Consider the following 12,612-nt stretch of genomic DNA (forward strand, 5'->3'; position numbering starts at 1 on the left):
TTGTATACTTTAAATGGTTGAATTAATGGTATGTGAATTTTATCTCAATAAAGCTGTTATCAAAAAGGAATTAAAATGAAGAGAGGCCCTTGAACTTCTAAGGACAGGAAACAGACTGAGGAAAATATTTGGCAAACATGGGCTACATTTTATGGAAAAGGAAAGAAATTCAGAGGATGGAATCAGGAGCCCAAATAGGGGAACCAAAAGCTAATCCCAGGCAGTACATGTGGGCGGGGTGCAGTCGCTCACTCCTGTAATCCCAGCACTTTGGGAGGCTGAGGCAGGTGGATCACTTGAGGTCAGGAGTTCAAGACCAGCCTGGCCAACATGGTGAAAGCTTGTCTCTACTAAAAATACAAAAATTAGCCAGGCATGGCAGCATGTACCTGTAATCTCAGCTACTCGGGAGGCTGAGGCAGGAGAATTGCTTGAACCCAGGAGGCGGAGGTTGCAGTGAGCTGAGATCGTGCCACTGCACTCCAGCCTGGGTGAAAGAGCAAGACTCCATCTCAAAAGCAAAAAACAAACAAAAAATGACAACCTTGTGCCTCATTTGATTTCAGAATTGCTATAAACCAGTGGCTACTTTGTTCCTCTGTTTTTTCCTTTTTTTTTTGAATGGGACTAACTATTGCCTGCCGTTTGTTTTACCTATGTTGTATTCTAGGTACATGTGGACAGATAACTTGTCTCTTTAGTTGATAGGTCTTCAGGTCAAGATGAACTGCACTCAAGCTGAACTCAAGGAACTGCCTCAGAGGAGCTTCATCCACCTTCATACCTAACTTAGATGACAAAATCTTTGGACCTGATGTTCTAAATAGATGAAACTTTTGGGGAAGGGGGTTTTGCAGGAAGAGTGTCTGTGTTTTGCACATGGGAGGAATGTAAACAGCTCATGGCTACAGTGTGGATTGTGGTGGGTTTTAAAACATGTCCACAAATTTTTAGTTACTTGCTTTCAAGAGGCAGAGTCTAATTTGTCTTCCTTTGAATATGAGCTTGTTTCTGTGACTTGGTTCTAATGAATAAAATGTGGTAGAGGTGATTCTGTATGACTTCTGAAGTAAGGTCATGAAAGTAATACAGCTTCCACTCCACTTTCTCTCTTGGGATGCTTACCCTTCAAACCAAGCCACCATGTTGGGAGGAAGTCCAAGCCACATTGGAGAGGCTGCATGTAGAGGCTGATCACCCTAAGGCCCTAGCCAACAAGAAGTGTCTACCACCAGATGTGGGTTAGTGAACCTTTAGATGGTTTCTGCCCCAGACTTTGAGCTGCTATAGCTGTCACTAAGAACTATAGGCAAGCCCTGCCCAGATTAAGATTTGTCAATAAAGGCCGGGCATGGTGGCTCACGCCTGTAATCCCAGCACTTTGGGAGGCCAAGGCAGGCGGATCACGAGGTCAGGAGATCGAAGCCATCCTGGCTAGAACAGTGAAACCCCATCTCTAGTAAAAATACAAAAAATTAGCTGGGCGTGGTGGTGGGCACCTATAGTCCCAGCTACTTGGGAGACTGAGGCAGGAGAATGGCGTGAACCCGGGAGGCAGAGCTTGCAGTGAACTGAGATCGTACCACTGCATTCCAGCCTGGGTGACAGAGTGAGACTCCGTCTCAAAAAAAAAAAAAACAAAAAACAAACAAACAAAAAAACAGATTTGTCAATAAAATAAATATTTTAGGCCATTAAGATGTGTGGTGGTTTGTTTCCCAGTGATAGATAACTGGAACAGGCAGTATGAATAGGATTGATTATATATTGGAAGTAAGGGAGAAGAAACACTCAAGAATGTTAACCAGGTTTTCTACGTTCAGCAGATTAACAGAAAGCAGTGTCAGATTGTATTGATTTGTTTACCCACTTAAAGCAGTAACAAATTTCCAGGGTTTGGACAATGTCAGCTGGGATGCTAGCCACCCAGTAGTTACTTAAGAGGTGATGATTGTCATGGATTTTTTTTTTTAAACAAAGCCTTGTGATCAGTTTGTTTTGATAGTAACAGCTTTATTATTCTTAGGAAACAAATAATATCAAAGTAAAGAAGACGAAGCATAGGTTTGGAAGAGGGAAGGCAAACAGCAGTGATTAAGAAGCTGAAAAATTATTTTATCTGTCATTCTAGCAAATGAAAGTCACTATTAGCACCTCTTGATTTACTGTTATGATATTGATATTCATTATAATCCCTTTAAAAATTTAATGATCCTTTTTTAGAATTCTGGCACTTGCTTTTACTCTCTTACTGGAAGAGGTCTTGTCTCTGATAGCATTCTCTCAGTGAGGCCTTTCCTGGTCATCCTGTTTAAAATTGTAAACTTCTCATTTCCCACACTCCCTGTTTCTCTTTTCTGCTTAGTTTTTTTCCCTTGGCATGAAATCACTATCTAACATAGTAGATTTACTTATCTGATTGTTTTTCTTCCCCTACTAGAATGGAATTTCCTTGAGAACAGAAATTTTTATCTTTTTCATTCACTCCTGCAACAGTGTTGACTATGTAGTAGGTGCTCAGTAAATATTTGTTGAATAAATAAATAAAGTGATTTCTGAATGCCAAAGGAAGGATTGATTTCTGTTCAGATCACTTTCAGTGCAGAATGTATTTTATAATGTTTAGGTTTTTGGAAATCCACATCTAAGTGTGTCACATACATGTGTAATCCTAATGCCTCTAAGATGCATCCTATCTGGGTGCTGATGGGGTTGTGATAATAATAAAATGTTACTGGCCACAGCTCCCCTCCCTCTCCTTTTTGTTCCCGTTTTAATGTTTTATTTGGAAATTTTTAAACATATGCAAAAATAATAAGACTAATATAATGAATGTTGATATGGTTTGGATTTGTGTCCCTTCCAAAATCTCATGTTCAATTATAATCCCCAGTGTTGGAGATGGGGCCTGGTGGGAGGTGATTGGATCCTGGGGGTGGAGTTCTCATGAATGGATTAGCATCCCCACAGTGCTGTTCTGCTGATAGTGAGTGAGTGAGTTATCCTGAGATCTGGTTGTTTAAGTGTTAGCACCTCCTTCCTCTCTGTCTTCCTCTGGCTCTGGCCATGTGAAGTGTTGGCTCCCCCTTTGCCTTCCACCATTATTGTAGGTTTCCTTAGGGCTCCCCAGAAGCTGAGCAGATGCCAGCACCATGCTTCCTGTATAGCCTGCAGAACTGCGAGCCAATTAAACCTCTTTTCTTTATAAATTACCTAGTCTCAGGTATTTCTTTATAGCAGTGCGAGAATGGACTAATACAACCCCCTATGTGTCTATTACTCAGCATTAATAATTATCAACATTTTGTCAATCTTGTTTGATCGGTTTCTTCCACCCACTTTTCCCCTAGATTATTTTAAAGAAAACTCAAGATATCATTTTATTTCACTTGAAAATTTCAGTATGCATTTCTGAATGTTAAGCACATTTAAAATAAATACTACCACCTTACCATTTTCACACGTAACAGAATTAATTTCTCTCGTCTAATAGCCCATGAACAAATTTCCCTGAGATGTTTGTATTCAATTGAAGATTCAAATACAGTCCAGACATTGCATTTAGCTGTTATTTGCCCTAAGTTTCACTTACCTCATAACAGTTTTCCCTCCTTTTTATTAATGCCTTTCATTTGTTGGTGAAACCTTGTGACATGGGACCAGGGACCAGTCCTGTAGAATCTTCCATGTTATAGATTTGACTGAGTGTTTCCCTATAATGAACTTAACTTATTCTTTGGTTCTCTTTTTTTGTAAATCATAGTTAGATCTTGAAGCCATGATTAGATTCAGATTTAATTTTTGGGCAGGAACATTTCATAGGTGGTGCTGCTGTGTACTTTTTAATTCATTACCTCATAAGGCTTATAATGTTATTGTCTCAATTTTATTGAAGCTAAAATTGATTAGTGGGTTATTAACCTGATCACTTGATTATAAAGTTCCTCATCAACCTTTCATCGAATACTTTTAGTCTCCAATTATGATTTTTGCATAGCTCCATTATTTTATTAGAATTTGCAAAAATTGTGATTATTCTAAAGTTATTTTTTCTTTCTCATTTATTAGTTTTGATTCTTATGAAAAAGAACTTTATTAACTATTAAGATATATTTAAGTACAGTTTGTACTGGAAGAGCAGAATACATGCTTACATTTTTTCCTTTATCAATTTTCAGACTGAGTTGGTGTACTAGTAATTCCCAGTGTGAGTAATGTTTCTTTTTAAAAAATGCCATATGAACTCAGATTTTAATGTATTTTGATATGTCTCAGTCTACTGTAGATTATTTTTTTCTGATCCTTAATATTTTCCATCTTAGACTAGTGGGAGCTCCTAGAAATTCACTTCTGTGTCTTCATTAATCTCTAATAACTTCAACATTGCGGTATAAGCTATCTTAGGCTTACCTGATACATTTCCTGCCCCAAACCTGGACTAGGTACTTTCCCTTCATATCTTTCACATGGGAAAATAATCTAATGCTTCCCGCCTTCAACATGGTGGATCTCAGAATGTTCTTGCTTCTATGACACACCAATTCTGTAATTAGAGGTTCTAAAGCTGTCTAATAAAGAACTCTAATCTCTAATGGTTACCTTCTTTGTTTTCTACTTCTTTTCCAAGATCATGACTGAGAGATTGTTAATAAAAGCATTGAGTGGTGGTAAAAACACGAAGATCATTACTTTGAATGGGAAGAAGATGACAAAGATGCCCTCAGCATTAGGAAAACTGCCCGGCCTGAAGACTCTAGTCCTTCAGAATAACCTAATCCCTAAAGTGTGCCCAGAGTTACGCACCTTGACCCAGGTGAGGAACAGTGTTTTGTTGTTGTTGTTTGGTTTTGAAGATGGAAAACAGGAAGAGAGAAAAAAGAGGTAAGAGACAGAACAATAACACTTCGTTCTGTGGAGACTTCGGTCTCTGGAGACTTAATGTGGAGTGTAGCAGGAGAGGCATCAGAAGGCTTTATCCCTTAGGGAATTCCATGTGGTAGGGAGAGGTGTTTCAATTTATTCATGTGCTCTTTGGCCCACGTCTGGAATCAGGGGACTGGGTCTCTGCCACACTCATCTTTCTAGAGGCTGTCATCTGGAAAGGGGTTAGAAACCTGGATCTGCTCATCTACCTTGGGGGCTCACATCTGGAAGTAGTTTTGAGGATCCAGGAGATGATGTTCACCCTGGGGACTGTCCTGAAGCTTTTGCTTATGGAATGAAGAGACATTTAGGATGTAGGAAGGGAGTTCCTTTTCAATTTCCTAGGGCAGGCTGAAACTTTGAAATGGCGTGTTGGCAGGGAATAGGAAGGAAGGGACATTTATTTCTCTTGAAATAGTCTTTAAAGGAAGGTTAATATTCTAAATAAAAAATATTCTTTTTTAAAGAGCAATAGCTGACATGAATGAATCCCAGATGCTTGTGTTAAACCTTTCTGCCTAACAATGTGAAATTCTAGCTGCCAAAAATCTTGAGGTTGAGAGAAGGCAAGGGATATTAACTTGGTAATTTTCTTTTTGTTCGCTTCTGAATTGTCATCAGCACAGGAAGAACCTATAAGCAGCTAAGGCAATATAACTCATTAATTTTGAGTTTACAGTTCCAAAAAATAAATCTGTATTTTCTTACTTTCACCGTACCGCATTTCCTTTTAGGTTTAAGAAATTGAGTTTGTAATCTGTAGTTGTATCTTTGTAAGAAATAGGGTAACATTTACAAATTCCCCACTTCATTAGTAATTGCAGAAAGTACACTTGTAGTTACAAGACAACAAGGACTTGGAATTTTTTAATAAGAAAGAGGAGTTTCTACGCAAGAGAATTTGGGACTTGACTGAGTCATGAACCTATTCTCTCCTTTTATTTGAATTTATTTCCATTAAAGTAATACCACTGGTTACAGAGAATTAAATATTACAAAAAGTATATAACAAGAAGCTATCTTCTATCCTACTTCCCCTCATCTCCAATCCTGATCTTCATATATAACCACTTTTAACTCATCTATTTTCTTGATTTGTCTATATTTGGCATCATTTTTCTTCATCTTCTAGATAGTTATATTAATGTATCTATTGTATATTGGCCCACATCTGGAATCAGGGGATTAGGTCTACAGGTATCTTTTACGTGTAATGTTACTACACCTTTATTTCTTCCTTCATCAACTGCAGTCTCTTTTGACTCCCCACTTCCCCACTTCGTAAGATGATAGTGTCAGCCTCTGTAATCCACCTTCAGCTATCCTTTCCTCTCCTCCCTCACAAACTCTGAAGTTTTTACTTTTATAAGACTTAGAGCTTTTATATTGTATTAAGTTATAACCATAATTAAGTATTTGTTTTGTGTCTTGGATAACTCTTAACTTCTAAAAATATATATTACTAATAAATAAATATTCACATGGGGTCAATTAATCTATGATTCTATTTTCTTTCTTACATGCAATTTTTGTTCCCTTAGGGTTTCTAATAACCTTTCCTTTGTTCTTGTGCCTTAGCTTTATGGTGGCCTCATTTTATTTCAAACTCGACCATACTATTTTTTTCTGTCAAATGTACTTTTCCTTGAGAGACTTCCCTCTAAGACCCTCCATCCTCTGCCCCAATCTAAGTTGATTGCTATCTAGGTTTGCTAGATACTGTCAGCCAAAGACATTCACTTTGTTGCTCTCTTAAATTGGACCCACTGTTTCCTGTATCCTGTATTTTCCTTTCTTGGCTTGCTCTCTTAGTTTTTCCAGGAGTCTCAAGAAATCATCCTAGTCTGGGTATGTGGTAGTTAAATTGTTTGATCCCTTGCATATCTGAAAATGTCTGTATTCTTGTCTCACACTTGGTTAATAGTTGTTTAGTAAAAAGTTACAGATTCCAAAATATATTTCCATAGGAAAAAGCCCCAAGAGTCTGATTATCATTACATTGTCTTCTTGTGGCTCCCTTTATTACTTCTCTTCTTATTCTTCTATTTAGGGGTAACCTAAATGTTGACTTCTGTTTGTTCACACTCAGTTCCTTCACCAGGGAGCTGACTCAGCCCAGTGCTTACTTTTAAATAGGAAATTACACCATTAAGAATTCAACTGATTTGAAACTAGGCTGCTTATAGTCTAGCCTATCTTTAAAGTACTTTAAAAGTCAGATTCAGGCCAATGGCATATGTTTAGCTGTTCATGAGCTAGCAATTTTTCTTATATAGGGTCTTGGAGAGATTGTGGAATTTTGGAAAAAAAAAAAAAAACGATTTCCCCTGTGTGATGGGAGTTCTAGAAGCATGCTAGATAAAATGTGCTAGAAACCCTTAAAGAATGGTTGTAGATTATCATACAGTTCAGATGTACAGCTCCATCCCTCTCACAGTTGGTAATAAAGGGCAGATGGCCTGGTGCGGTGGCTCACATCTGTAATCCCAGCAGTATGGGAGGCTAAGGTGGGCAGATTGGGCTCAGTAGTCTGAAACCGGCCTGGGCAACATAGTGAGACCTCCTCTCTACAAAAAAATAAAAATAAAAAATTGGTCAGGCACGGTGGCACGTGCCTGTAGTTCCAGAGGATTGCCTGAGCCCAGAATATGGGAGGTTGCAGTGAACTGAGATTGCACCACTGCACTCCAGCCTGGGCTGCAAAGTGATTCTGTCTCATTAAAAAAAGGAAAGGCAGATGAAGGTTTCAAAGAAAGAGACAGCTTAGAGAATTGAAAAGAGCCCTAGATGAGAGTTTAGAAGTGCTGGCACAACTTAACTGGTTGAACCAGCTATATACAAGGCACTTAGTTTCTTTGGGCCTCAATTTCTGCCTAAGCATTGAGGACCATCTGTGTCTCAGGCACTCAGAACTGGTGATTCAGCGATGAGCAAAACAGATGGAAATCTCTGCCCTCGTAGAGTTTATGTTCTAGTCAGGAGTGATGTAAGAAACAAAGAGGGAAAATAGGACGTGAGGTGGTGATTAGTGTTAAGGGGAAAAATAAAGCAGAGAAAAGGGGCAGCGCGTATTGTGTCATTCAGCTGACCTGACTGATGCCACAGAGTGTCTTGTGGGCTTTATAACTTGGTGATGTATATATCAAAATTCAGTGATTATAATTCTTATTCTAACAGTTTTCTCTAAAATTCCCGTGTACTTTTAAAGTTAATTTGAACTCTTTCTTATGTTCTATAGTCATACCCTTTATCGATAATGTTTAAAGCTACCCATCTACCTATGACTTTTGTTTCATTTTGTTTTATGTCTACTGTGTTTATCTTTTGAAGTAGCCTCTTATCATCATACGAAGCCCAGTTTGCCCCAGTATACTGATTTTTTGGTCACATTTCCCACAGAATGTGAAGTATTAAAATAGTCTTGATTTTTTTTTAAATTCCTAAAACAAAAATACTACTTTTAAATTTCTTTACTCGCAAAATGGTAACAGAATAACATCAACCATTTAGTGGGAGCCAAGCGTAGTATCAGGAGCTTATCATTTTCTACAACTTGCAAGAAAGTTATTCCCCTCATACTGTTAATAAAACATAGGGTTCAGGAAGAGGTTAAATTATTTGTCAAAGGTCACTCAACCAGTAAATATAAAATGAGGTCTCCTTGGAGGTTGCTCTCAGATCTGTTGTTGCTCTCAGCTCTATTGTGTTATTTATTATTCTATATATTTACTGTGAAATTTATCAGGGTCTGGTGTTCAATTTATAGTTCTTAAAAACTGAGTTGCCTAAAGATGACTGCTTTGAACACTACATGCATTATCCCCTCCTCCCATTTGTTTGCATATTTTTTTTTCTTTTAAGAGATAGGTCTTGCTCTGTCACCCAGGCTGGAGTGTATTGGTGTGATCACAGCTCACTGCAGCCTTGAACTCCTATGCTCAAATGATCCTCCTACTTCAGCTTCCCAAGTAGTTGGGGCTACAGGCGTGTGCCACTACCCCTGGCTAATTAAAAAAAATTTTGTTTGGAGACAGGGTCTCACTTTGTCTCCCAGGCTGGTCTTGAACTCCTGGCTTCAAGCAATCCTCCCACCTCAGCCTCCCAAAGTGCTGGGATTATATGTGTGAGTCACCCTACCTAGCCCATAGTGATTCTTGTATTATGTTTATTATATTGTTGTTATTGTTATGATTTTAGAGACAGAGTCTTGCTTTGTCACCCAGGCTGGAGTGCAGTGGTGTGATCTTGGCTCACTGCAACCTCCACCTCCCAGGTTCAAGTGATTCTCCTTCCTCAGCCTCCCGAGTAGCTGGGATTACAAGGCGCCTGCCACCATGCCTGGCTAATTTTTTTGTTTTTTTAGTAGAGACGGGGTTTTGCCATGTTGGCCAGGCTGGTCTCGAACTCCTGACATCAGATGATCTGCCCACCTTGGCCTCCCAAAGTGCTAGGGTTACAGGCGTGAGCCACCACACCCGGCCCATAGTGATTCTTTTAACAAATATTTATCATTCATTTTCTTGCATCTATGCTGTTCCCCAGGATATAGATGTGCACAAAGTGTGGTCCCTGCCTTCATGTTTGGGGATTAAATTAAATGTTTTTATATTTAAAGCTCCATGGCTGGCATGTAGAAGCTTTAAATACATTTATGATTAGTGTTACCATTATGATATAACTAGCAACAATGATAAAATGACGGGGTAGGAGTTCTTTAGTAAATAACCTACTTTAGATCCTACTTCCATTTTTCTTTGCTAATTTAACTAGTGAAGCTGTGGAAAATTTCAGTCACTTCTAATGACAATGAAAAAAATGGGTTAATGTCCTATAATTTATGGTGAATGCATTTGGACTGTGGCTCTTGAAGTATGGGGATGTCAACAATTTTCAGACAAACACTTTATGAATTTTGAGGGCAAAGATCTTGTCTTGTCCCTATTGCTTTTTACTTACTAACTCATATAATGTCAACATGAGTGAAAAGGAAGTAATTTTCAAAGTCCAGCTTAACCAAACACATGTAGGAACAAAGGTTCCTCATAGGTAAAACAAATAGCCATCATCGCTAATTGTGTGCAGCATTGTTGACTTGCATCGTAAAGTCCAATGGCAGTGTGGCAAAGTTCCCCTTAAGCTGCTCACACGTGCAGCCGACCAGGACAAAGATATGGTCTGCCATAGCTTTTTATTTGGCCATAAACAATTGACAGTAAATAAGACCAACTCTAACCAGATTTGAGTAGTTTATAAACTTACTAATTGTGTCCTTAATCTCTCCTTTTCATACTTTTGCTGTCCTTAATGACCCTTTAACCCAATCAACTTCATTCATTCATACATTAAACAACTAATTATGTGTGCCTGCAGTGGAGTAGGCACTCTACTAGGTGGTAGCAGTACAAAAAGGATCAGAATCATTCATATGTCCCTATTAGGTGTGGACCACGGAAGCCAAAGGATTGGACATCCCTGATAAAGAACAAGTTATGCAGAGGAATAGGAAAGGAATGACCATGAGCAAAGACTTCCCCTAACTCTTCCTCCCTGGGCATTCTGGTCTCACTTTCTAACCCAAGCAGAACAGAGAAGATCCATGTCCCTTATACTGTTTGTCAGCGTCAAGCCTTTCTCTTCTCCTGTTCCATCCACTTAAAATCTGTTCTTTCTTCATCAGTAAGGTAATGCCTCCTATTTCCTAAGCCTTGCTCTCAAAACAGGGATTCATTATCCTGTTTTGTTGTGTCCTTTCCTGGTACAGGGGCACATAGTGAATACCTTCTCTCCAGGAACCGTTCACGTCTCCTTTGCCTGTCCTTTCATGTTGAGGCGTGTATTAGGTCTCCTGAACCCCCTGCTGGAAATCCAGTTTCTCTCTCTGCTGGCAGGCATCTAGAAAAGACCCAGGCCTCTTCTTTCCTTCACCAGTGATGTAGAACAACTGATATACTCTATCTGTAGACCTGCCTTGACTCATCTGAAAAGTGGGCCTCGTCATTCTTAGCTCCTAAAGTTGCCATCACTGTTATCTACCTAATATAGAATGCCTTATCCATATTGGTTCCATAGAAAATTTTAGCTGAACCTTCATTAAAACTTCCAAACACTTAAGATTTTACATTTTAATTGAATGTCATTTTAATTGAATGTTAAGATTTTACATTTTAATTGAATTCTAATAATTTGAAACTCTTGTCCTTCCTTCTTATTCTTTCCTTATGAAGCTTTTGATGGGATATTAAAAGGTAATGCCTTGATAATCTTTTACTGTTAATGCCAGTAGAAAATCCTCCTTATATTTCATGACACTGAGCTTAATTTTGGGATTTAAGGGGCCAGCAGTAAGAGGTTGTGGGGATCTCCATGAAATATCTAGAAATTAGATAACATGCTGACCCATGGAAACTTCCTCTCAGTTTCTAGTGAAGTTATAATTGTTTTGAGAAATATGACTTCGTTAAGAAGTTACTGCAAAATTAAATAGTAGCTTTGAAATTGGTAGTTACTCATATAAATAAATTCCTTCAGGAAGAGCTGGACTCAGAAGCAGTTTGGCAGTTGTATTGAACAGCAGTTTTAAGAATGCCACAGATTTATTTAAAAAAAGGTATTGATAAGAATTAGCAAATTGAACCATAAATTGAACCTCCCCCATACCTTGGCCATACACATGCTAATTCAAAAATGTAAAATCCAGTTATTATTCCCTCATTAATTTGATTCAATTACTTTTACAAAATAGCTTATAGAACCTGACACATGTATACTATTTGATTATAGTAAATATGAATATTTACTCTTAAGGAAGTTAAAGATTTGTATTTCACATAGTAGTTCAAACCTATTTATACATCTTAGAGGCAAATAATCTAATAGTTTATTCCAAAATGGTATAACCATGATTTAGTTTTGGAAGACAGTCTTCCAGATAAAGATGGACATTTGAGAATTTTTTTTAATACTTAGAAAGGTTTTATCTGGTCAGGTGCAGTGGCTCATGCTTGTAATCCAAGCACTTTGGGAGGCTGAGGTGGTGGGGATCCCCTGAGGTCAGAAGTTCAAGACCAGCCTGGCCAACATGGTGAAACCTCGTCTCTACTAAAAATATAAAATTGGCTTGGTGTGGTGGTACATGCCTATAATCCCAGCGACTTGGGAGACTGAGGCAGGATAATCACTTGGACCTGGGAAGTGGAGGTTGTAGTGACCTGAGATCTTGCCATTGCACACCAGCCTGGGCATCAAGAGCAAAACTCTGTCTCAAAAATAGACGGGGCCGGCGTGGGGGGGGTATCTAAGTTAGTCAAAACCAAGTAATTAAAATATAAAATAAGTAGCATAGAGTTTTCTAGTGATAATTAATAGCTACAAACATGGAATAATTAAACATTAAGAGAGGCTGTCTGGTCCAAGTTCTAGGCCTACATATGATATGCACTACATTGAATTGAATATAGGGGTTAGTGAGAATGAGCAGAAGGCTAGAATAAAGAAAGCATGCAGCTCATTAGAAGGAAATAAATCAAGCTGGACAAATTAGAACAGATTGAGCTCAAAAGATACTTGATTTTGAAAATAAAAACTGATGTGGATCCACAGTGACTATTCCATAGTTTGAGTCTTTACAGAGATGATCCAAGCAGGCATCATTCAACTAATATTTATTGAGCAACTATTATATTCCAGATA

General features: G+C 38.4%; 1 protein-coding gene across 1 annotated transcript in view; it reads left to right on the forward strand.

Moving 5' to 3' along the window:
- Positions 1-4,592: 4,592 nt before the first annotated feature.
- Positions 4,593-12,612, forward strand: part of LRRC69 (leucine rich repeat containing 69) — a 105,740-nt gene continuing 97,720 nt past the window's right edge. Inside the window, 1 exon segment of the mRNA NM_001193750.2 lies at positions 4,593-4,813. Within this exon segment, the coding sequence (NP_001180679.1) occupies positions 4,631-4,813 (183 nt within the window). The 5' untranslated portion in view covers positions 4,593-4,630.

This window comes from Macaca mulatta, chromosome 8 (assembly GCF_049350105.2).
Source record: "Macaca mulatta isolate MMU2019108-1 chromosome 8, T2T-MMU8v2.0, whole genome shotgun sequence".
Taxonomy (NCBI): domain Eukaryota; kingdom Metazoa; phylum Chordata; class Mammalia; order Primates; family Cercopithecidae; genus Macaca; species Macaca mulatta.